Source organism: Panicum hallii, chromosome 2 (assembly GCF_002211085.1).
Source record: "Panicum hallii strain FIL2 chromosome 2, PHallii_v3.1, whole genome shotgun sequence".
Taxonomy (NCBI): domain Eukaryota; kingdom Viridiplantae; phylum Streptophyta; class Magnoliopsida; order Poales; family Poaceae; genus Panicum; species Panicum hallii.
This window is the reverse complement of record NC_038043.1, coordinates 44,881,188-44,903,168: the sequence shown is the minus strand read 5'-3', so window position 1 is coordinate 44,903,168 and position 21,981 is coordinate 44,881,188. Positions and strand designations below refer to the sequence as shown.

Genomic DNA, 21,981 nt, shown 5'->3' with positions numbered 1-21,981 from the left:
TCGCTCCGCTCCCCATCCGCCGCGATCTGCCATGGCTGCCCCTTCGAGCCTCCAACGCCGGCAGCTTCGATGGAGACAACGGACTATTCGCCGCGGACTGGCCCCACGTAGGGCGCGTCCAGGACAAGGATCTCGGCCTGGGCAGCGCCTGTTGGGAGGCGTACCAGGGTGTCAGGCCGACGCAGAACGGCTTGTCTCTGATGGCAGGGCAGCTATCGCTTCTCCTCTGAATACTGATTGTTTGTTTGGGTTATCTTCGGTCGGTAGTTTCAGAAAAGCAGATAGAATGATTAGATGGAACAAATGACCAGTGTGGGAAAAAAATTTAACATGTTTGGTGGATTACAAATGGAATCAAATGATAGCTGTTCTTAGTTCTGACTTCTTGAATGGACTTGCCACACAGTTAGCAATTATCAAGATCAGATTCTGTAAATGTTTGACGTGCTCCACATTTTCCTTCGCAGACATTTCTCAAGAGCTTTCCTTAAACCCCTGCTATTGACTGAATTTGCTAAACAGACACTGGATGGAAAAATCTCGAGGGGCAATTTTACTGATGAGTGATGACGAACATGTCAAGGTGTTCATTATTTTTATTGCTATCTATCTAGATGGAAAACATACCGTGCAAATTTATTGCTTCCAATGACTGTTGATGCTTTCTGTATGTGCGAGGATTTAAGTTACACACCGAGGAGATGAACACCGGAAGAACAGAGTTGCTGGCTTGTACGTTGTCGTAGGATTTCTCTCCTGAACATTGATGTTGAACAAATATTCTTGTCTCTCCAGTAATTTAGAAATCACGGCATCTAATTCTCCCATCATCACTAAATTTAATCAAAAGTTACTTGAATTCTTGAATTTTAAGGTTCGTGTCGTCCTCTGGGGAAATGACTGTCATGGAATACTACAAAGATAAATACAATCCAGAACTGAAGCACGGTTTTCTCCCATGCGTCCAAATTGGCAGTGAGCAGAATCGAAGCTATTTTCCTGTGGAGGTTGTTCGCATTGTTCAGTTGTATGACAATTCAGCCTTTATTTTTTTTCTTTCCAGTCACCATCAGTAGAATAGTACCAGTAGCAGGTAATCTGTTGTGAAATCACGTTACTGCACAAAACAATAATTAAAAATAAATAGTCCAATGCCTCTCGATTCTATTGGTTTTTGGTGTAGAAATAAAGGATCCCTGTTACATTGATCTACAACATGGGCTGTCAGTGTGGTTTCTAGGCTTTAGAATTGCATGTGTATGTTTACGTATATATGGTTGATAGATGATGTGGTGATTGGTGGAGGTATCAAGATGAATACACGTGCCTTGTCTAGTGCTGTATAGATCAATAGAGTTAACGCAAAATCACAGGTAATCCACACCGAGCCGACAGACAAAAATACGAGGCGTGGAATGGAGATGAAGACAACGAGTTGAAACTTTGTACATTCATGAAACTTTGAAAGCTTATCATAAAGCTTTGTAGCAGAATAAGCGAAGTCGCAAAGAGATGTAGAGGACATAACAACACTCTACTGCCCTCCTCAGCTGTGGCAGAGCTTGAATAATGAATAAAAATTCAATTTGCTTAAAAGTTCAGTTTCAACTTTCAACAAGTTCAGTACTACATACATCTAACAAGAAAAATCATCATACCCGGCCCAAGACCGATTTATTCAATCAGAAAACCAGCACAAGTTCAATGGCGGCTCGAACCTCCTCGAATGCTGCGAGCGCGCAGGGAGAGCAAGTCAGGCTCCGGCTATGAAGGCCACGACGCAGTCCATGAGCTTCTTGGCGTTCTCGCACTCGGGCTTTGGAAGGAAGAAGACGTGCTCCTCCCCCTCGGACTCGAGCCACGCCACGTTCCCCGGCCACGCGCTGGCCGCCACGGCTTCGTAGTACGCGCGGTCCCGCACGTAGAGCGTGTCCTTCTTCCCGGCGCACACCAGCATCCTCGCGCACCCGAGCTTCTCCAGCGGCGGCGCGCCGGGCGCCAGCGGGTTCATCCTCGGGTCGTCGGCGCCGCCGACAGCGCTCGGGCACGCGTACGTCCAGAGCCCAGCGGTGGCCACTGAAGCTGCCTCGGGCTCCCCCTCGAGGGGCGTGTTCCCGCCGAACCACGGGTGGAGCATGATGGCGCCCTCGATGCGCGGCCCGCCGTTGCCGGACGCCCTCAGCAGCATGTCGTGCACGATGTTGGCGCCGGCGCTGTCGCCCGCGAGGAAGAGGCGCGCCACGTCGCCGTGCTCGGCGATCCACTCGTCCTCCGCCGACGCCGCCCACTGGAGCGCGACCCAGGAGTCCTCGTAGGCCGCCGGGAGCGGGTGCTCCGGCGCCAGGCGGTAGCTCACGGACACCACGAGGACGCCCGCCGCCGCCGCGAGGGGGTTGACGTAGGTGTGGTACGTGGCGGAGTCGGCTGACTCGAGCAGGAACGCGCCGCCGTGGAAGTAGACGAGGACAGGGAGCTTCTGGGACGGCTCCTGGAGCTTCGGGAGGTAGAGGCGCGCTGAGAGGCCGGTTCCGGCGTCCAGGACGACGTCCTTGGAGGTGACGCCAGTGGCCTCGTCGAGGCCGGCGGGGAGGACCGGGGGCCGGTTGAGGCGCTCGATTCTGCCGCTCTTGTAGATGCGGAAGTGCGCCGGGGACTCGACGACCACCTCGTCTGCGGCGGGCTCCATGGACATGGAGGAAGGTGTCGGTGTTGCCTTGGTGCAGACAGTGGCAGGCTTCGAAAGATGAGATGGATTTTTTCGGGATGGAAGATGAATTCCATTAGCTACTGAACCCGGCCAAATCGCTGGAATCCATGGCGTAGAGAAAATCCGGCGCTCGGTCCTACCACAGCATGGAATTGCAGCGATCTTGCGGCAAAGAGCTCCCTTCATAAGAAAGTAAGAAACTATATTGCACTCCAGGCCTAGCAGACCTGCTTCGCAAACCCACACCTTTTAGGTCCGACAACAGCATCCATACGGGGTGGCGATAAGGGGAGCGATCAGCTCAGCCTCTCTTCTCGGAGTGAATCCTGACCACACGTGCATCGCTGCCATCGGATGATATTATATACTCCCTTCCAAAATTTAAGATATATTAGTTCTGTTATAAGTTAAAAAGCTTTGATCAAATTTATACAAAAATATACCAACATCTATAACATCAAATCATTGAGTTCATCATAAGAATATGTCTTGATAATCCAAAACACAACATTTTGGATCTCACAAACAACTTGATAAAAATTTGGTCTACTTGTTCGACGATGTTTGATTTGGCTTGTTTCAAGTGCATGCAAAATTTATATTTGGAGTTGATTTGACTGAGTTTTCAATTGAATCTAGAAAAGCAAAGTTTTAGTCCATCTTTGATTTGACATGTATTCCGACCGGAGTGAGTGGTTGAATTTTTTTTATTTTTTTAAAATATATTAGAAACGCTGATGCACCTATGCCACTCACCCCTATGAATAAGCATCTTTTATTTTTTTAAATATATCAGAAACACTGATGCACCTATGCCACTCACCCCTATGAATAACCCCTACGAATAAGCATCTTTTATTTTTTTAAATATATTAGAAACGCTGATGCACCTATGCCACTGACCCCTATGAATAACCCCTACGAAGAAGCACCTCAAGACTGGGCTGATAGATCTTAAAATTGAAATCCTTTTCCACCTTGTTATTAGCTTATTTTCTATTGATAAACAGTTGCTTGTGCATATAAAATGTGTTTAATAGCATCTTTCACGCACAATACAGGGTTAAATCAACATATGGTGGTATTGAAGCATGACTTGCAAGGTGAAATGTTGCATCGACACGTCACTCTCACACTCAGGTTATGACATTTCCCGCACCTAGAAATTTACGGAGACTGTTAAAAAAATTGGGCCTCAGCAAATTGGCAACTTCTTAAATGACAGAACACACCATTACTCCTTCAAAAGATGCCTCTTCGGTAAATCCATAGAAATGTAGCCATCTTCCCATACAACAATGCACTAATGATTTTTGCAATTTTATCGATGCAAATTGTGGTATAAAATCTCCTAGAAGGAAGAAACGTGTATAATTTAAAACCAGCCACAACGAGTTTGTACGACATTACAAACAAAAATGATTCTCCTTACTGTACAGCAGAAGTGATCATTGGTAGTACAAAATTGCTCTATGCACTGATCTACAGATATTCATGCGCTATTGGACTGCTAGCCGCTGGAGATGGTCCATGAAAACCTGGAAGCTCACATCATCTGTGAAGATGACGTCTCCACCAGGGGAGGGATTATCCGAGTTATATGTTACTGATGGATTTAGCTTCGCCAGTAAAAATCGAGCCTGCAGTTTCAGAAGTAATTTTTAGTTCTTTCTAGAACAAAAAAATAGCACAGGGAAAGGTATGGCAACAGAAAGGTTGGGATGAGACTGCAGTTGAAAAATAAGGTTCTATCGATGGAAATGATAGTTCTTTTTCCTTGGTCAATATTGACCATTCCCCTAAACCATGATACACTTCATGGTTCAAACACACACTAGAGCACTGGTGGTTAGACATGACAAATGGCTTGATTCTGAGACTGCTGAAACATCAGGGACCTTGAATGGAAGTAAAGGATCAGGGATTTGAGCATTTATGGTTAGATGTGACCTGTGCATGACCAAGTCGTTGGATATAAAACACTGTTTGGTTGAGATGAGGTTTTGGGATTTTTGGCAACTAATACAAGATATTTTTTTCAGCAGCAATTGTTGAACAGTTCATTATTTTCATGCCATAGAACTAGTTAGATACAGGCAATGGCTCATTGTTCCTGTATCGTGCAAATACCCCTGAATCCACAACAAGGAGTATTATCTTACATGCTCAAGTGAAAGTTAGGATTACTTCACTAACCCATGAACTACTTATTAAAAAACTATGAATTATCAACCCCACCGCATCATGTCCAAACAGAACTAAAGAAATTCAAAATGGACAAGAAAAAAAATACCTGAGATCCATATTGATCGCAGACTACCAAACGGGGCACAGGAAACCGCTCCTTTATGATTGAATTAGCTTCCTCGTGTGGAACTTTTAACAACTGGGCAAACGCCTGAACAGTGTACAAGTAAGCACCAGATGGCAACTATAGCATGTAATCCGCAATGCACTGTGATCTAACTTGATCACTATAATATAAAAATAATGACAATTTGATTGATGTGAAGGTGAAGTAATAAACAAAAATGTGTTTGAAAAATAATGCACAAGCAAAAAAGTTTTGTATCTTAGCAGAATAACATTATAAAGCTGTGAGAAGGGTTACCTCGTGACCTTCTTGATCTTGGTAACCAGCTTTTCGCCACTGGGCAATGGTTACCCCATGGAATATGACAACAGTAAAATAAGAATCCAACAAAAGGATCTTGTCAGAAGCAATTGCAGTTGCATCCAAGAGAACTGGCTCTGGTCCTGACTGAAATGAATAGGATATAAGTGAAGGCTGAATCATCACAACTGCGTTGGCTACATTCTCTCTTTCCAACATCATCCTAAAATATGCAGTTTCATCAGGACTGTTATTGAAAACCTGCACAGGAAATAAATAGTTAATATCCGGAGGCGTAAAAATTTCATATTCGAAGCATTGCTTAATGAAAAAAAAGGTGAAAAGTGTACCTGAACAAACTGAGAACGCCTCAAATTGAAAATAAACTGAGGAAATATTGATAGACGCGGGGATAAACTGAAGGACGAGGGTGTTTCCTTCTGATAGTCTCCAAATTTAGAACATATACGTATCAAAGCTCGATCAAGCCATCTTACTGGGTCAAAGTCAACCTAGAATAATCCATGACAGGAAAATGTTACATTAAGATGAGCTCAACTACTTAAATTATTGTGCATGCTTCGCGAATCCCTCAGCCTATATACTCCAAAAATGCTGTGTATAGGCAGAAATAGCCAAAAATGAATTGATATTGCCCTTATAAACTTCTGCAGCCAGCTTGACCAAAAAAAAGAAAAAAAAAGTTAATTGTTGTGAGCTGACATAACACTACGATGACCAGCAATTATTTACAGAGAGAGAGTGTGTCGGCAGAATGATCTATAATGATTCAATTCCCATTTCTCATCAAAACAGCAAAGAGGCTCATTGTACAACAGCTAAAACATAAAGTAATAACATTTTGCATTGATGCTAAAGCGAAATATGCTGGGGGTACCTCAGTTTCCATCTTAAATGACACCAAGCGTGCCATGACTGCAGCAGCAGCTTCTTGATCAAAGCCAGCTACTAACTCCTACAACACAAACGAACTTGCTAAGGAACAAATACCATAGCTTTGTTTCAAAATTCAAAAAGCGGAAACACCAGGGAAAATAAACGCAGGAAAGATATATAAAAAAAGGCATGAACCTGCCTTGAATACAGAAAACTTCATTGTATTAGCTAAACTAACTATAGCTTGTAAAAGCAAAGTGCTTGAAAATTTACCATTATAAAATTAACCAAAGAAAAGGAAACTTGCCTCCACATTATCGGTGCCAGAGACCCATCTTCTGGATATTGTGGTTGATCTTAATCTCATCTGGCCCTCATTGTGCTGATAGCTGAATGTGGCACCCTCAAGTTAGGAAGACAAATCCATCCAAAACAGACATAGCTACTTACGTATGATAAGCCAAAGGAAACCAAAAATCTTCTTACTAGGTTAAGAATTGAAAGTAGAACTGATTGCTTGTTGATTGACCAATTGAATCTGGGCCATCTTTTTTTGCAATGTCATATACAAAGCAAAGTGATGTTTTTTTGTCAAGACCGCACATTTTCCAAGCGCTAGTGTTTCCTTGACCAATAACAGTGTCTGAAGACAAAGGACTTTTCTGCATGACATGACAGCAATATTAGAAATGGCAGAGAAAAACACACGCAGCTTGGCCTAAATAACGAAGTAGGTATTGAATGGCCATAGTGTCATACCTTCTCCAGGGAAGTACAAGGTCCAATGATGCCTTGAACCTTCACATCCTTTGAACAATTAATTTCAAGAATACCACTGCAGAGGCAATTTAGCCATATTAATAAATCAGAATGCCACCATTCCACAAAGGTACTCCCTCCTATCGCAGATGTAAGTCGTTTTAGGATATGTTCTGGTCAAACTTCGAAAATTTTACCACCAATGTGCAGACTCAGAAGTGAGAACATAAAACTGGTATTACTTCAAGATTAAAAGTATTTTCACAATACCCAATTCCTTTTATCTGAAGTAACATAATTTCACGAAAATCACGAGTGACATCTTGGACCATGCCAATGTCCTAAACAACTTACATTTGTATCCAGAGGGAGTATATGATGTAAACTAAGAAATCTCAGGTTCAATTATCCCAAGTGAAATCTTCCAGTATAGTCTTTCAAAATCCAAACCTGCCAACTGCCATTAGCAACCTACATGGGATCATCTATTCAGGGAATAACGAGACAATGCTTTTACTAACATGCCAACCAGTCAGCTTCAGTTATGGTCAATGTGCAAGTGCAACCAAAGCACTAGATGCTATGTTTTAAGCAGAGTGATTAGCAGTCAACCCACTTTTAAGCAATTGTACAACACCTTGACGTGGAAAACAGCTGTGATGCACTGAAAGCTTTCAATTGTACTACGCACAACAACATATATTTCCTGGTGTATAGAAGAATGACTACGTGTGATTCTATGGTATTCAAAAAAGGGAAATCAAGTGTGAAGTGTCTCTAATGCACCATTCTCAAAAGAGATATAAGAAAGCAGTAGCTCTGCCAATTCAGAACTGCAGCTTGCATGTATAGAGTTCTAAATAAAATAAAGGTGACCCAGTTCAAGTCCTTACAAATACATTTGATCTTTCTATAGAAACAATCATATAAAAGTCATGCTACCACAACAATTAAATTAAGATTGACAAAAGAATATTTACTTGAATGATAGACCAAGGTTGTCATCTGCTGACTGAAAAATGCGGCGAAGTGAGTCCTTGAAAACAGAATGACCAAAACTTTCAGCAAGCACAACCATTCCTCCAGTCTTCTCAATGGCAACCTTCATTTCAGCTACTCCTACCTATGAAATCAAACCACAAAGAAGAAATTTATTAGTTCAGAACAAGTAACCACACATCTCAATTTCACATTGAAAATACTGTGCAGCGGTGCTTATAATGACCTGTCCACTCAAATTTCTTTTTTCATAAGTGTATTTAATTACACTGACTGTTTGTCCTACTATTGGAATCAACTGTGTACACTGTCTTACATGTAAACATTGGAAATGCCTTGTTTCTTAGGTGACCAAATTTGGCAGGTTGTCAATGGGTATATCAAAATAATTGTGCATTGTGATGTTATTGATTTCGATTAGCAATCCAGAGCATGTTTTAAATTATGCATATGCATGATGTACTCTGACGCATAGACACCTGTATGTGATAAAGATGGGGTTTTAGCAAAATCAACAACAAAAAAATAAAAAAATTACAAAAACAAGTGTAATAATGATGTATAGGCTCATAATAGAATGTCGTCGAAGGAGGAGTTCAGCATGCTGGTTTTTGTCCCTAAAGAATTATGACTTCATACTTGAAAAAAGGAAATCAGTGGCAAACCTGATCGACTGCACAGGCAAACAAATCCAGCACATGCCCTTGGTGCACAAGCTGCTTTGCTATTTGATCGTAGAATTTAACAGCTTTGTCATATAGTGGTGCCGAGTCTTTATCAAGGTCCTTGTGTGAGCGAATTGGCTCTGATAAGGATTTGGATACAATCTGGAAATTGTGCAAGATAGTCATCCTACTGCACAATATAGCATTTTACAGGAGCATCTCTGAATCATATAATTACGTGGTACAAAAATTATAGTTGTCACTAAAGCTAAAGCTTAATTATTATCTGTAGCAAGAGCAATGTGAGTTTGTAAACAAATAAACTGGGGCAAGGTGTTATTCCATGAAATCGCCTAGTGATGTGAGGAGAATTCTGGTAAATGTAATCCAATGTAAGTAGTGAGATAAACATGAGTTAGTTGTTTCAAGAAAATATACAACAGCGTCTTCTCAAAAGACCTGTACAACAATAGAACAAGTATTTATCTTATACTATTACGGGTACTCCATCATAAATCACTTATGGTTACATCTCATAGTCTAAAGCAAATGAACAAGTACTTATCTTATACTATTATGGATTTATGGGTACTCCAACATAATCCCCAAGCAAATGTAAACAAATAACACTCAAGCATATAGTGAACTATACAGCTAAATAACTGCTCCTAGAATCATGGCTATTGACAGTAATTTAGCGTTTTAGCATCTAGCAGACCATTTAGGGGAATAAGATAAAACCATGTAAATCTTATATAAAATTTAGAGCATCAGATCCAGATATGTTCAGGTCATGTGAGCATAATCCATTCCACTTCAGAATATGATGTTAGAGAAGTTACAGACAGTAACATTTCTAGAGCTTATAGGACATATGTTAAATTTCCAGAGAAATATGTAGGTTGTACTTCGCTGAAGGAACCTTCCCAATTGGCCCTCTATTAGGCATGTTAATCCAGGACTGATGTACTTAAAGGAACCCAGGATGGCTTTAAAAGAATGGCATCCAGTTGAAAGAATTAGGACTTACAGAACCAGGGCCTTCTGTAGATGGACCACCAACAAATGCCATTATCCTAGCACCTGATCCAGGGACACAAACCCCAAGGAGATTGGCTGCAACACTTAAGGCAACTCCAGTGCACCTTGATGCCCGCTGATCAGCTGGAACAGGCCAAGGGTCCTTTTGCATTTCTTCTATAACCTACAGGTAGTGAAATTTGCAATATTGAACATTGAGGATATATCATATGGTATGAACATGGTTATTTCCTATTTTAATGTAACTGGTTCTTAACTGAGTTCAACACAAACTCGCATTCAGAAGCAGGCAGCAGGAACCTAGAGATGCTCTCAGATGAAAGACCATCTCTGGTACCAGCAATCACCCCAGTTGTGGGCATTTTCTTCCCTGCAAAGAAGCACATTTGTTCCAATATTTGTTCCTTGGTGACCTCCTTTGTTCCCTTGAACACGTATGACTTAGGCAACAAGCCAAAACCCAATTCATGAACCTGAATGGACATGTATTATATATGTTACTAAACTAACAAATAAAACATCGAACAGAACAACTATATGGAGCATTAGTGAGAAACAGTGAGCTTTTACCTGCACATACATTCCAAAAGTAATGAATCCAACAAGGGAATTATCTGGCAATAGCTCAACAACTTGTGCCAATGCAGACTTCAAATAACCGATTTCTTCTTCAATCATGCAAGTATCTACAACAAAAATGAAAACCGGTGGCACTACAGGACCAGTTTCGGCTGATGATATGTACTCAACAGTGGTATACTGAGGAAAGAGTTCTGCAGGGAGATTATTTTCTGAGATCGAGGAGTAGTGTTGAGGGAATTGATTGCGCTGAAAGCAGAATGGACAGACCCAGATCTTAGCAACATAGTCAACAATGGAGAAAGGGTTGAGGATGGAACGACACATGCGACAGCGAAGGGGTGAATATGGGAGAACCGGAATATCAGGAATTGACTTCAGAGGTGTATAGATAGCGGAAACAGGAATCACACAGTTCAAAGCCTCCTGCTTTGTGCCTGGAATAACATTCCAGGGCATCCTTATCCCATCTTGTGCCTCTAGGTCAAGGAACTCAGACATCTTCAATGCAGCTGCCTTGTACAACAGTGTATAAGGCTTCCACAATTCGGCCAAAGGAATCTATCCTGCAAATATCAATCAGGAGGATATGTGAAAACTGGTGGCCATGAACAACAGTTATAGAACAGAAACAACAGACAAAACCCTTAAAGTGGATGCCAATCACAATTCAATCAGCTCAAGTACCACAAGGAACACCGGACACCAGCAACTCTGTTCCGGAGCTTTGAAACGTTCTCTAACTGAATGTCATCTTATAACTGTGAGACTATAACTGGTGCTCATATAGCAGAATATCCTTTTTTTTAAGTTGAAATGAGTTTACCTTGAATTTACAAAATAAAGTGCATAGAACCACATGTTTTATGGTTATCCTTTATTTTTTCGCAGAAACATAGGCGCCTTGGCTTAAGAAACATAACCCCAAGGGTAATGGTCTTATTGTTTTTACCAAACCCCACCTCAAGAAGACCCAACCTGAGTACCTGACCTGACAGCATGGGCCAATCCGTGGTGCCGCGTTGGCATGTTGCCTGCGCCCCACCTTGTACACCGCAATGTGGCACTGCGGGTGACCAGAAGTGTTGAGGTTATCTGCCACAAGACAGGATATATGTGCTCTTTTGCAGCTATGACCTAGTAACAATGGGCAGTGGATTTTTCGTAAAATTCTTAGTACAATTATAATGTTGCAATTTTCTGGTCATAAAACCAGGGTTTGAGTCTTGTTTTTCTAATAACCTTTTTGATATCCCATATCACCAAGTTGTAGATATTGTGAAGATTTATTTGAAATGGTAGATAGTGAAAATGCCAGCACAAAATGAGATTGCATACAAATGCTTAGTGCCTTGCATCATTGGAAATAGATAAAATGTATAACTGAATTTACACTCAGCCTAAAGATATACGCCTCAGAATCAAACCAATATATAATTATTCTTGAATCCGCAGCTTTGCTCATAGTAAGAGCATTAACGATCAACAAACCTTTATAGATGTATTACGGGTGCATAATTCAATACATTTACCCGCAGCACGAAATTAAGTCCAAAAACACACACTAAAAACTCAAATTCCGAACCAGCCTAAGAGATCAGAGCTGGAGTTTACGCCTGGAAAACTACCAAGGGTTCCTTTCCACTTGTCGATTTGTCGTGTGCCAAATCCTACCGCAAATTACCACGCAGCAACCACCCGCATCATGGAAATTTCGAACCGAATCGCCAACAACCTAGATCTCCGCGAGCACCTTCTCAAACACGAGTAAGAGAGTAGAGAAGGCGGCTCACCTGTAGCGTGCGTCAAAGTACTGAAGGGGTGCCTGCCCAGCTCCTAGAGCTGGGGCGGCGGCGGCGGCGGCGGCGACCGGAGTCGGGAGCCGAGGCGTGCCAGGCGGCTGAGGACGAGGAGGGCGCCGCGCGATGCGATCGAAAGAGAGTGAGGAGTTGGAAGCCGAGTCGAGACGGCTTGCAGAGGAAGGAGAAGGGTGAGGTGGCGCCGGCTGCGTGCAGTGGGGCCCGGTGATCGGCGAAGGAACGCGGGGGGCGCCCGGGGGGGGGGGGTGTGTGGGGAGGGAGGGAGGGATCGGACGGGCGAGGTCTGAGGTGTTGAATGAGGTAGCAGGCTGGACGGTTTGGGATGTAGGGTGCTGGCGTTCCCTTTGTCTTTTCCTTTTCTTTTTGCGCGGAGGTGTTGATGTGTACTCGGCCAATCAATGGGTGCCACATCAGACGGAAACAGCGGGAGGTGAGTCAGATCAGAACGTTGAGCAATGGGAACTGTTTGCCCAAGAAAAAGCTCTGATCATAAATTGCTCTCTGGTGCCAATTCACTTGTTACCAGTTCCTCTAATCCTCCTCGCAAAAAAAAAGGTTCCTCTAATCTTTATGTTCATTTATAATTGATGTTGGTTAAAATATTCTGGTGTTGACTGGTAGATTGATGTTAGTAGATTCAGGGTGGGAAGTAACTTGATTATACAGTACATGTAAACTCAATTTAGAACAAACATTTACACAAATATTGGTAGTCAAAGTCTTACGACGAAGACCGTGTTGATGTCGTAATGGTTTCTGGGTAAATTGGATTACGCCATTTTTTTTTATGAGACTAAGCTTTCATTCATGCTGTTGTCCTTTTTGTTCTTCCTTGCTATGCTTCTCTTTTGTTTTTGGCAAAGCTGATTCATGGGTGAAACCTTAGAAGAAAAGGGTCTGCAGCATTAGAAAATGGATCCAAATTTAAGAAATATTCCCTCTATTCCAAAAGTAAGTAAGACGTTTTAGTTTTGTTATAAGTCAAACCTCTCTAATTTTAGCCAAGTTCATAGAAAATTACCAACATTTGCATCATCAAGTTAGTTGTCTTTTTTTTTGAAAAGAAAAGTTATCTTTCATTAAATCTATCATGAAATATATCTTGACCGTGCATTCATTTGGTATATAGGTGCTAATACATTTTTCTAGAGACTTGGTTCAATGTAGAAATTTGACTTATGACAGAACTAAGCATCTCACATTTTGCAACGGGAAATACACTATAAAGTTTGCATCTGAGCACTATGATGAGCGAATTTGTGCACTGTCCCTTGATATCCTGAACTGTTAGGCCTTTATGTCTTCCTATATATTTTTCCCTCCATTTGAAATCTCCAAAGACCAACTCATGTTTGGTATATCGTATCATATCATATCATATCATATCATTGTGCATCGTTGAGTAATATACGCTTGCTACGGCTGCTGAGTGAGGTGTGGCTACAATGTGCAGGATCTGTAGACTGTAGCAAATGCACCTTTGCTGCCGAGTCAGTGATGCAAAGGCAAAGCGAACGAGATCCTGCTGACTAGCAGCAAAGCTACAGACTGACAGATGCGGCTGTTGGCTCCCCACCATGAATTCTCCGCTGCGTTTCTGAATCCTGGCCTCTCAACTTGGACAGAATTCGGAACCAGAGCTGTAGACTCCAGTGCAGCAGTGATAGTGGAGTGCTTGGCCCCTCCAACTCAACGCTCTAGCGATTAGAATTTCCTTTCCCTTTTGGTCACATCGGTTGGCAAGTCGTCGAGTAAAGGTGGCCAACCGTGCGCTCCTGCTCTGCGCTTTGTTTCCATCTGCTTTTACTTGTCGGAGTGCAGAGCTGTCTTTACCTCATACAAATGGAACAAAGAACTTTATGAACTTTTTTAGGGAGAAAAGGAGAAGTGAAGTGAATTGGAACAAGAAAGATCATTTCTTGGAACTTTAGATGAAGATTGAGCGAGGATCTGATCACAGACCAAATGAACTGCAGCATTCGACTCGCAAGACCTGAAAGTACACCTGAGTTTATTATTCAGAACACGTACACCTGATGAAAATCCTCCTAAAGACCAAGGCCTCCTCAAACATGCAACATTTTCGTAGGAATTTCCTAGGAACCTCCACATTTCGTTCGAAGAGATGTCTCGTGTCCTGTAGAATTCCTATGAAATTGCCGCGTTCTAGAGGAGGCCGGAAGAACAGGACTAGATTACGAGAAGCGCCACCACTGCTGGCAACACTCACCAAGCGCACAGTCGACTAGCTGAAATCTTGTAAACGTCGTCTCGTCTCAGCAGCGTTGCTAAGACGGACGGTTCGAGGTCCTTCTTGGCTAACCAATGGCGATGCCGATGCCGATGCGGTTATTTACCGGCAAGTTTGTGGGTGTAAGCAGGGGCCGGGCTCGCGGCGAGGCTGCTGGCGCTCTTGCGCCACTTCCACGAGTCGGCCGGCGTGCTGGGCAGCGGCGGCAGCGGGAGGACGGCGGGCCGGCGGCACAGCCCGAACGGCCAGCCCTCGCAGTCCCGGAAGCGCTCCCACGCCTCGGGCGACCGCAGCATCGGCGCGGGCGGGTCCATCATCATGCCCGCCGACGACGACGCCACGGTCGCCGCCCGGCTCGTGCTGCGCGTGAAGAAGCTCTTCACCGAGAAGAACGCCTCGCTCTCGTCGTCGTCGTCCGCGTCGCAGTCGCCGTCATCGCCGGCTGCCTCCTCCTCTTCCTTCTCCTTCGCCTTCTCCTCGGTCCCCTCCACCACGACGCACGTCTTGGGACTCGACACCTTCTCGATGACGGTCCTCGGATCGAGCGGGGTGTAGGACCAGGCGAAGGCCGCGCTCGACAGCGGCAGCGTCGGCGAGTCCAGGCTGCACCTCGACCGCTTCTTCATCTGCCGGTTCCTCATCTCGGTGAGGACCACCTGCGCCGAGAAACGCGACGCGCGTGCCACGTTGTTGACGCGCGCTCAATTCAATTCCACGAACGGACCAAGAACTCTCGAAACGCTACCACGAGCTGTGTACCCTTGCTGTTACCTGCTTGGTGTCGAGCGCTTCGTCGAGGCCGCTGTCGTCGTCGTCGCTGTCCTCGCCGGAGCTCCAGCCGGCGCCGGCGGGGACCCTGACGCAGGGGACATGGCAGTGCGCGTAGGTCTCCCGGATGAGCGACGACAGGGACTTGCAGTAGTGGCTGGCGGCGGCGGGCGGCCTGGGGTGGAGCTCTTGCGCCAAGCAAGGCATGGCTCCCTGATCAAGTGGTGATTCTGTTTGCGGCGTTCATCCGATGGAGGGGGCGCGCTAGCTCGTGATCCGATCGGCGAGGAGTGGTGGATATAAATGGGGGAGCTCGTCCCGCGTGTGTGTAGATCGGAGGAGAATGGGTTCCCGGAGGAGGGATGTGGACGTGCATGACAAGTGCCCGGCAACTTCAAAAGGAGAGGCTTGCTGTGGGAGCGTGTTGGCGTTTGTGTGGAGTTCGTAATCCTTTGGGTTGAAGGCTAAGTAAGAAATACGGGCAGTATTCGAGTTGGACATCGGACGAGAAATTGCGGCGTCAGATTGATCTTTGCAGATATGGGTACTACTACGTACTTACTGAATCTTACGTGCACGCCCGTGTCCAGTTGGTACGTGGTTCGTGCCAAGGATCATCGCCGCAGCAGTACATGTCAAAGTAACCTTTTTGAAGGCTAACATGTAAACTAATGAGGTGAATGTCCACGAATTCTTCCTATTTCTTCGTCGTGTCAGTGACATATGGGTCAAGTTTCCACAAATCATTGGCACAGGCAATGTCATACAGGAATTCAGAGAACGCTCAGTGGCAAAAGGAGAACTGATCTAATAATATGTTGTCCAATAAGCGCTCGCTTTTTTGTTTTTTTTTGGGTAACATTCTCCGGATGGTTCGGTGCGAAGAAGTCTAGCATGAAAGAAACATGACCTCTGCTAACTGTGCTAAACACACTCGCAGGACACTCTTGTTCTGTAACCTACACGATTCTCGGTCCCGAGGTATACCCAACCTGTACGCTTTTACCGGTGAAACGTCGCGGCCCGGATGAACTCGCCGTTCTTGCGTCTTTGACTATCTACACACTCAACCGGCTAGCACTCACGGCCGGATCCTGCGATCCACACGCGAAGAGAGGGAGAGCGACACCTCAGGCTTGGGAGCCGCCGGCCAACTCCAAGGGAACGCCGGGTGCTCCGGCGGTTGTCGTGGCGGCATCAGACCAAGCCGAGGCTGCTGCTCGTGTATGGTATGTCCTCGGCGGCGGGCGGGAATGCGCTGGCCGTGGCCGTTGTTTTCGCGCCTCTCTTGAAGCAAACGCTAAACCAACCGCCCACCCGCAAGCCCACTCTAGCTACGCCCGGCGTGAGGCGAGGCCCGGCGCTTAGGCTCTCAGATCTCAACGACGGTGAGGTCATCCTGTCATCCAGCACCGAGGCCCTAGAGGCTTACACACGCGTCGACCATTCTCGAGCGGGAGGGAGCACAAGAAAGCGAAACCGGTAGTGGTTCGATGTAGCTTTCAGGGGCATGGGGAATCAAAGATCAGGATGCGCAAAAGATTTCTTGTGTCGATGCGATACGAGGCTAGGAGGATCTCGTGCGACGAGGATCTGGGTCTGAACGGGAATTCCTTGAGATAGAATACTGAAATGATTGCGCTGGTGGAATTGGAAAAGGCCAAGCAAGATTTTAGTTTGCCCTGCAACTCATTTGCCGTGGATGGCAAGCAGTTCCTGACAGAGAACCATGTAAATACACCCGCAAAGAACAAACAACAGGAAAAGAACAGCGGAAGTAGAACAAACGGGGAGGTAGAATCATATATCATCGCTGTCATGTACAAATGACTTGCCGGTAACGGCAGGCACAAACTTTACAAGCATCTAGCGCTGAAAGATTATCCGCTAGCATTAAGAAAGGTACACGCCCGTTCTGCTTGTGCATGGGATGCTGTCCTTGCTTAGCAGTACAGATACGGTCACAACGAGCCATACTGTCTATAACTACCCCAGGAGATCCAGAGCCTGCTGAACCATCCGTTTTATTGAATACAGCAAATGGCCTCAACCAACAGGGACTTCTCGTCAAGGAACTGTCAGAATCAAGAGCATCAAGCATTCATTTAGCTGTTGTTTAGGTGAACGACTGGCAGGTGCGACCATTAAATCAGCCCATAAACAACATTAACCAAAGGTGTACCGGATAACCACCAGGGGAACATTTTAAATTCACAGCGGCTGGAATTGACAATGGTGGTTAGCTGATTACAACGGTCAAAACGTCATTTATCACAATGCAACCACCATCAGTCTCACGATACTTCCCAGAAGAACAAATAATTTCAGTGTGCACTATTTTCAGGACAACCAGAGGCGTATTCTTCAACAATTCTGAGGTCATTTGCTCAAACTTATCACTGCCGGGAAACATACAACCAGAGTCTGAAATGTATCATGGAGTTTCATTTATAACCAAACGTACTTTGAGAGAACAAGAGCCACAGCCCAGAACAACAGAAGCTGATGCAGAATCAGACGCCTGCTGTTCTACTTCTCCATCTCCACTGACCGAAATTCCCATCTCGCCAAGTTCACACGAAGTGATGGAAAAATAATCGCCACACCTGCATGGGTACAGCAGCTCCACGGTATCAGCAGTGCTCTCGATGATCATATCCCTGACTTCGATTTCAGATGCAATGATCTCAATGTTCTGTCTGGACGATTGCAGCTGCTTATCATAGTCTGCTCTAGAGGCAGGATGGCGTAGGATTTCCCAAGCTTTCTGCACGCTCAGAAATTCTTGCTGCTCACTGGAAGGCACAGATGACTCAAGAGTTGTATGTGCTTTGTCAGGATGTGTGTTCAGAGCAGCAGACTTGTATGCTGCACGGATTTCGTCATATGTAGCATCTTCACTCACAGATAAAACCTCGTATAAGGTCTTCTGGATGGAAATGTTGCTGCCTAGAACCATAGGGGAAGCTGGATCACTGTATGCAGGGGGGAAACAATTAAGTACTCAACAAATACTGAATATGTAATATATGCCAAAACACTTCTTTGTATCAATAATATCATGATGAACATAATGCAATGCGTGTTATTTTGTTTCTACAGATTTTAAAATTTAAGGAAACAACTTTTTTTATTAGGTAAACAGATCTTGGTTTGGGCTAACAAATTGACTGTGGAAGTACCGCCAATTTATATTTGGTTCGTTTCTTCTGAGATTAGTGTTACAAAGAGGCATGTAACTTCAATTTTGGTTTAGGAACAGCAAGCAATCTAAATCCAACACTAGGCTAGCCGCTAGCCAGCTTAGTAAAAAACGAGTGGCGACGTGGCAACATTAGTTGCCAACCAAACATGCCCTACACCATCCGGTTTTCAACTATGTCGAATTGGTCATGTGAACATAACTGTGCACTCCAGATTTTCGTCTAAAATGATCACATGACTATTACGATATTCACTTAACTGCGTTTTTTCTAGCACAAGTGACAGAGCAAGGATTTTGCAACTGAGTATTTTCAATTCCTAAGCCAAAACAAAATGTCCAAAAATAAAAATCTAGTTCACAATCTCGATAATTAAATAGACTTACTCCTCATCAACCGGTTGATATCTTGTTTATCCATCAATCACCCAAATTCGTACTAGAAATTGAATGGGGACGAGGATTTGGGGTCAGGGTTTTGGTTACCTGTGGCCTGCGGGACTAGAGGGAGCTTCGGGCGGCTCGCCGGCTGGCGGTGGAGGCGAGAGAGACAGCGGGGGAACGGAGGCGGCGAGGGTGCTGCCGGAGCCGGACGCCGGTCTACTGCTCGTGGCTCGCAAGTCGCCGGTCTACTGCTCGTGGCTCGCAAGTCGCCGGTCTACTGCTCGTGGCTCGCCGTCCGTGCCTCCGTGGACCGAAGAGTACAGATGGCGATGGAACTGGAGTGGAGGGCGAGCGCGTGCAGCAGTGGCTGCGGCCTGCGCCTGCGCTGCGCGCCTGGGCGCCTGGGCGGCGGCGCCTGCGGGCCTGGGCGGCGGCGCCTGCGCGGCGCGCCTCAGCGCCTGGGCGGCTGCGCCCCTCGGGGCTCGGGTCTGCGGTCTGCGGACGCCGGATGGGGTGGCCGGCGGCAGGCCGGGTGGGAACGTGGGATTGGGAAGGGGAATTAGGGTTTAGGCGTTTAGCTATTGGGCTTTGAGTCTTTGACCTTTGGGCTGGCTGGCACTTGGGCTTTGGCCTCAGCTCGCGAGCCGGCTCGCGAGCCGGAGCGAGCCTGCTCGGCTCGGCTCGGCGTTTTAGCGAGCCGATAAAAGAGGCTCGGCTCGGCTCGTTCCAGGCTCGCGAGCCGCTCCGAGCCGAGCCGAGCCGCTCCGAGCCCGAGCCGAGCTTCGAGCCGCGAGCTTTTTTTCCAGCGCTAGTAGCAACCACCCCCGACCTGTAAACCGTGCCGCGCGGTGCAAATCATCTCCTCCGGTCGTCGCTGCCCCGCCCCCGGCCCCGGGGTCTCCCTCTACCTGCCCGTTTACCGCGGCCGTACCCGAGCCGTGGGCGGGGGGAGGCGGGCGAGCAAGCCCCGCGCGCGCACCGACCCACCCCAGCCAGACCCCACCGAGAGGCGCCGACGGCATCGCCCGCGCGCACCCCGGCCAAACCCCCCCGTTTCCGTTCTCGCCTTCTCGGCCCACAGGCCACAGCCCGCGCGCGCGCGCGGCGCCCCCAGCCAACGCCGCCAACTCGGCGGCACCGCCGATTCGGCAGCCTGGCGCGCCCGAGGGTAAGTACAGCCGTGGCTGACAGCGCACCGGACCCCGCGGCCGCGCGACACGTACGCCCCGGCCCTGCTGCGGCTGGTCGCCCACTTTTTCCCCGTCCCATCCGGCGTCCGTGCCGCGGTAGGCGGCTGCTGTTATTGTGGCCGACGACTCGACTCCATCCATGGGAATCTCCCGCTCCGCCTCCGCGGCCTCGGTTTCGGTTGGGCGTGCACCCACCGCCCAGGACGGGGAGGCCGGCTAGCCGCTGGCATAAGTAACCCCGGCTTGCCCCGCCGTTTCCCACCTAACCCCATCGTTATCTCCTCCCACCCACGCCCCAACCGGACCCGTAACACCAAACAGTCTCAGGCCCCGACCACAGGCGCAGGTCAGCCCGCCCGCCCGCCCAGGGAGAGGAGGAGAGGGCCTCGTGGAGTGAACAGCAGGAGGACGAAGAAGGAAAAAGTATGGCCGCCGCCGCTGCCACGGTGACGGCGGTGTCGAGCGGCGGCAAGCGCGAGCGCGACATTGTCGACGCCGGCATGTCAGTCTCCTGTCTCCATCTCTGACCTCGCTCCTCTCCTGCGTCCTGCCTCCTTTCTTTTCCTTGAGACAGCAGCCGAGCTGAGCAAGCTAAGCTGCTAGCTCCTCGTACGGAGGCACGAAGCTGTGGTTGCTAGCTCCGGTGCAGCTGTGCAGCGCGCGATCTCCTGCTTAAAGTAAGAATACAGCGCACGGCGCCGTGGCTAATGCTCGTGTCGTCGCGCAGGCCGAAGAAGGCGAAGAGAGGGAGGCCACCGCCGCCGCCGGAGGAGGTGGAGACGTTCCTCGCCGCCGCGGAGAGCACCTTGGCGCGGCGCTTCGCGGCCAAGTGAGTATAGCCTGCAGCGCTCCTCCACTCAGCTCCGGCTTCAGCCCTTTATTTGTCTCTGCGAGCTTCCAGTTCCAGAGCTTCCATGGTTCCATTTATTTATACTAGCTAGCAGTAGCAGCATGCAAGGCACAGCCGTGGGCCTCTGACCTCTGTGATGATGGCATGCTGCTGCTCAAGCTCTGAAAACTGTCAGTGTGGTTCTTCTGCACACTTTGCGTTGCGCTACAAGACAGTAAAAAAAGTGCCAAACGAAGTTACTGTGCTGATACTAGAATACTAGCTTGTACAGCTCAGTAGCTGCACTAGGCTTCAGGCTTCTGGATATTTCCGTTCAGGCTTGCCTGGCCTGTAATTTTGATCCTGCTGTTACTGTGAAGTTCTCCCTCTTTTTTTTTTCTCCTTATGAAAGGAATATGGCCTCTGGTGCCGCTAAACAAATGGAGCTTTAGGGGATCATGAGAATGAGATGGCTCCAACTTTGCCGCTGGGCCTTTTTGCGTTGGCACAGGCTGTGAAGCTTTCCACAAGCCAATGGCCTCTTTTCTCCCTTTCCGTTTCTTTTCAAAATCCAAACAAGCTGCTCTGTCTTGTGCATCTCGTTTGCCGAGTCCGAGCAAACTGTTCAACATGTTGGCAGTGCGTAACATTTCTAGCTTTTGGTCGTGTTCAAGGTACAACTATGACGTCGTCAAGGACGCTCCCATGGACGGCCGGTACGAGTGGGTCCGCGTGGGCCCGTGACACGATCGCGCAACGGCCACTCCACTCGGCCAGTCAACCGTCAGATCGAAGAGGAGAGGCCGCGCCCGTGTCCGCTTCGGTGTTGATTTCTCTTGTACTGTAGCTAGTACTTACCGTGTGTGCAAAACTTCTCCTGGCTGTAATTATGCTCACGAGAGGGCTAATCATGTGAAGCCTCAACCTTGTACGTCACTACGCCAGTGGATGTTCCGCTTGTAACCTAGCGTTTGGTTAACATGTCGTTATGTGTAGCCCAGGAAAAAAAAAGTTGTAACTTGTCGGTGTGCTCAATTTGTCGGTTCCCCGTTCATACCAATGAAACAGAGTATTAGGCATTCAGGCCCACACAGACTTCTCCTCTGCTGAACTGTAACAACTTTTGCCTTCTTATCTTATATCTCATAAAACTGTAATTGTTTACTTGGGACACAAATGTTCATAGGAATTTCACAAGAGACATTTCAAAAGCCCGTACGATTTGAGAAAATTTAAGACTTCCAGTGGTCCAAAATAAGACTCGAACATATGTTCT

General features: G+C 46.8%; 5 protein-coding genes across 5 annotated transcripts; 1 reads left to right on the top strand and 4 right to left on the bottom strand.

Annotated features, from left to right (window-relative positions):
* Window positions 1–1,562: 1,562 nt before the first annotated feature.
* LOC112883532 (probable carboxylesterase 2) lies at window positions 1,563–2,955 on the bottom strand. The gene has a single exon (XM_025948836.1). The coding sequence runs from the start codon at window positions 2,891–2,893 to the stop codon at window positions 1,754–1,756; it is 1,140 nt and encodes a 379-aa protein (XP_025804621.1). The 5' UTR covers window positions 2,894–2,955; the 3' UTR covers window positions 1,563–1,753.
* A 986-nt stretch (window positions 2,956–3,941) lies between these two features.
* LOC112883160 (protein transport protein SEC23-like) lies at window positions 3,942–12,310 on the bottom strand. The gene is made up of 14 exons (XM_025948411.1): window positions 12,055–12,310; window positions 10,253–10,827; window positions 9,940–10,155; window positions 9,672–9,845; window positions 8,642–8,803; window positions 7,958–8,100; window positions 6,978–7,053; window positions 6,705–6,880; window positions 6,526–6,607; window positions 6,220–6,297; window positions 5,672–5,833; window positions 5,319–5,582; window positions 5,001–5,105; window positions 3,942–4,347 (listed from the first exon to the last, which is right to left on the bottom strand). Exons 2-14 carry the CDS (start codon window positions 10,760–10,762, stop codon window positions 4,207–4,209), a joined length of 2,289 nt encoding a protein of 762 aa, XP_025804196.1. The 5' UTR covers window positions 10,763–10,827; window positions 12,055–12,310; the 3' UTR covers window positions 3,942–4,206.
* Window positions 12,311–13,978: 1,668 nt separating this feature from the next.
* On the bottom strand, window positions 13,979–15,438 carry LOC112880597. Its single transcript, XM_025945307.1, has 2 exons — window positions 15,104–15,438; window positions 13,979–14,988 (listed from the first exon to the last, which is right to left on the bottom strand). The coding sequence occupies exons 1-2, from the start codon at window positions 15,305–15,307 to the stop codon at window positions 14,431–14,433; spliced, it is 762 nt and encodes a 253-aa protein (XP_025801092.1). The 5' UTR covers window positions 15,308–15,438; the 3' UTR covers window positions 13,979–14,430.
* Window positions 15,439–16,878: 1,440 nt separating this feature from the next.
* On the bottom strand, window positions 16,879–19,223 carry LOC112880598 (DPH4 homolog). Its single transcript, XM_025945308.1, has 2 exons — window positions 18,789–19,223; window positions 16,879–18,075 (listed from the first exon to the last, which is right to left on the bottom strand). Exon 2 carries the CDS (start codon window positions 18,057–18,059, stop codon window positions 17,535–17,537), a length of 525 nt encoding a protein of 174 aa, XP_025801093.1. The 5' UTR covers window positions 18,060–18,075; window positions 18,789–19,223; the 3' UTR covers window positions 16,879–17,534.
* Window positions 19,224–19,557: 334 nt separating this feature from the next.
* On the top strand, window positions 19,558–21,839 carry LOC112880599 (cyclin-dependent kinase inhibitor 6-like). Its single transcript, XM_025945309.1, has 3 exons — window positions 19,558–20,378; window positions 20,604–20,705; window positions 21,380–21,839. The coding sequence occupies exons 1-3, from the start codon at window positions 20,302–20,304 to the stop codon at window positions 21,447–21,449; spliced, it is 249 nt and encodes an 82-aa protein (XP_025801094.1). The 5' UTR covers window positions 19,558–20,301; the 3' UTR covers window positions 21,450–21,839.
* Window positions 21,840–21,981: the final 142 nt, after the last annotated feature.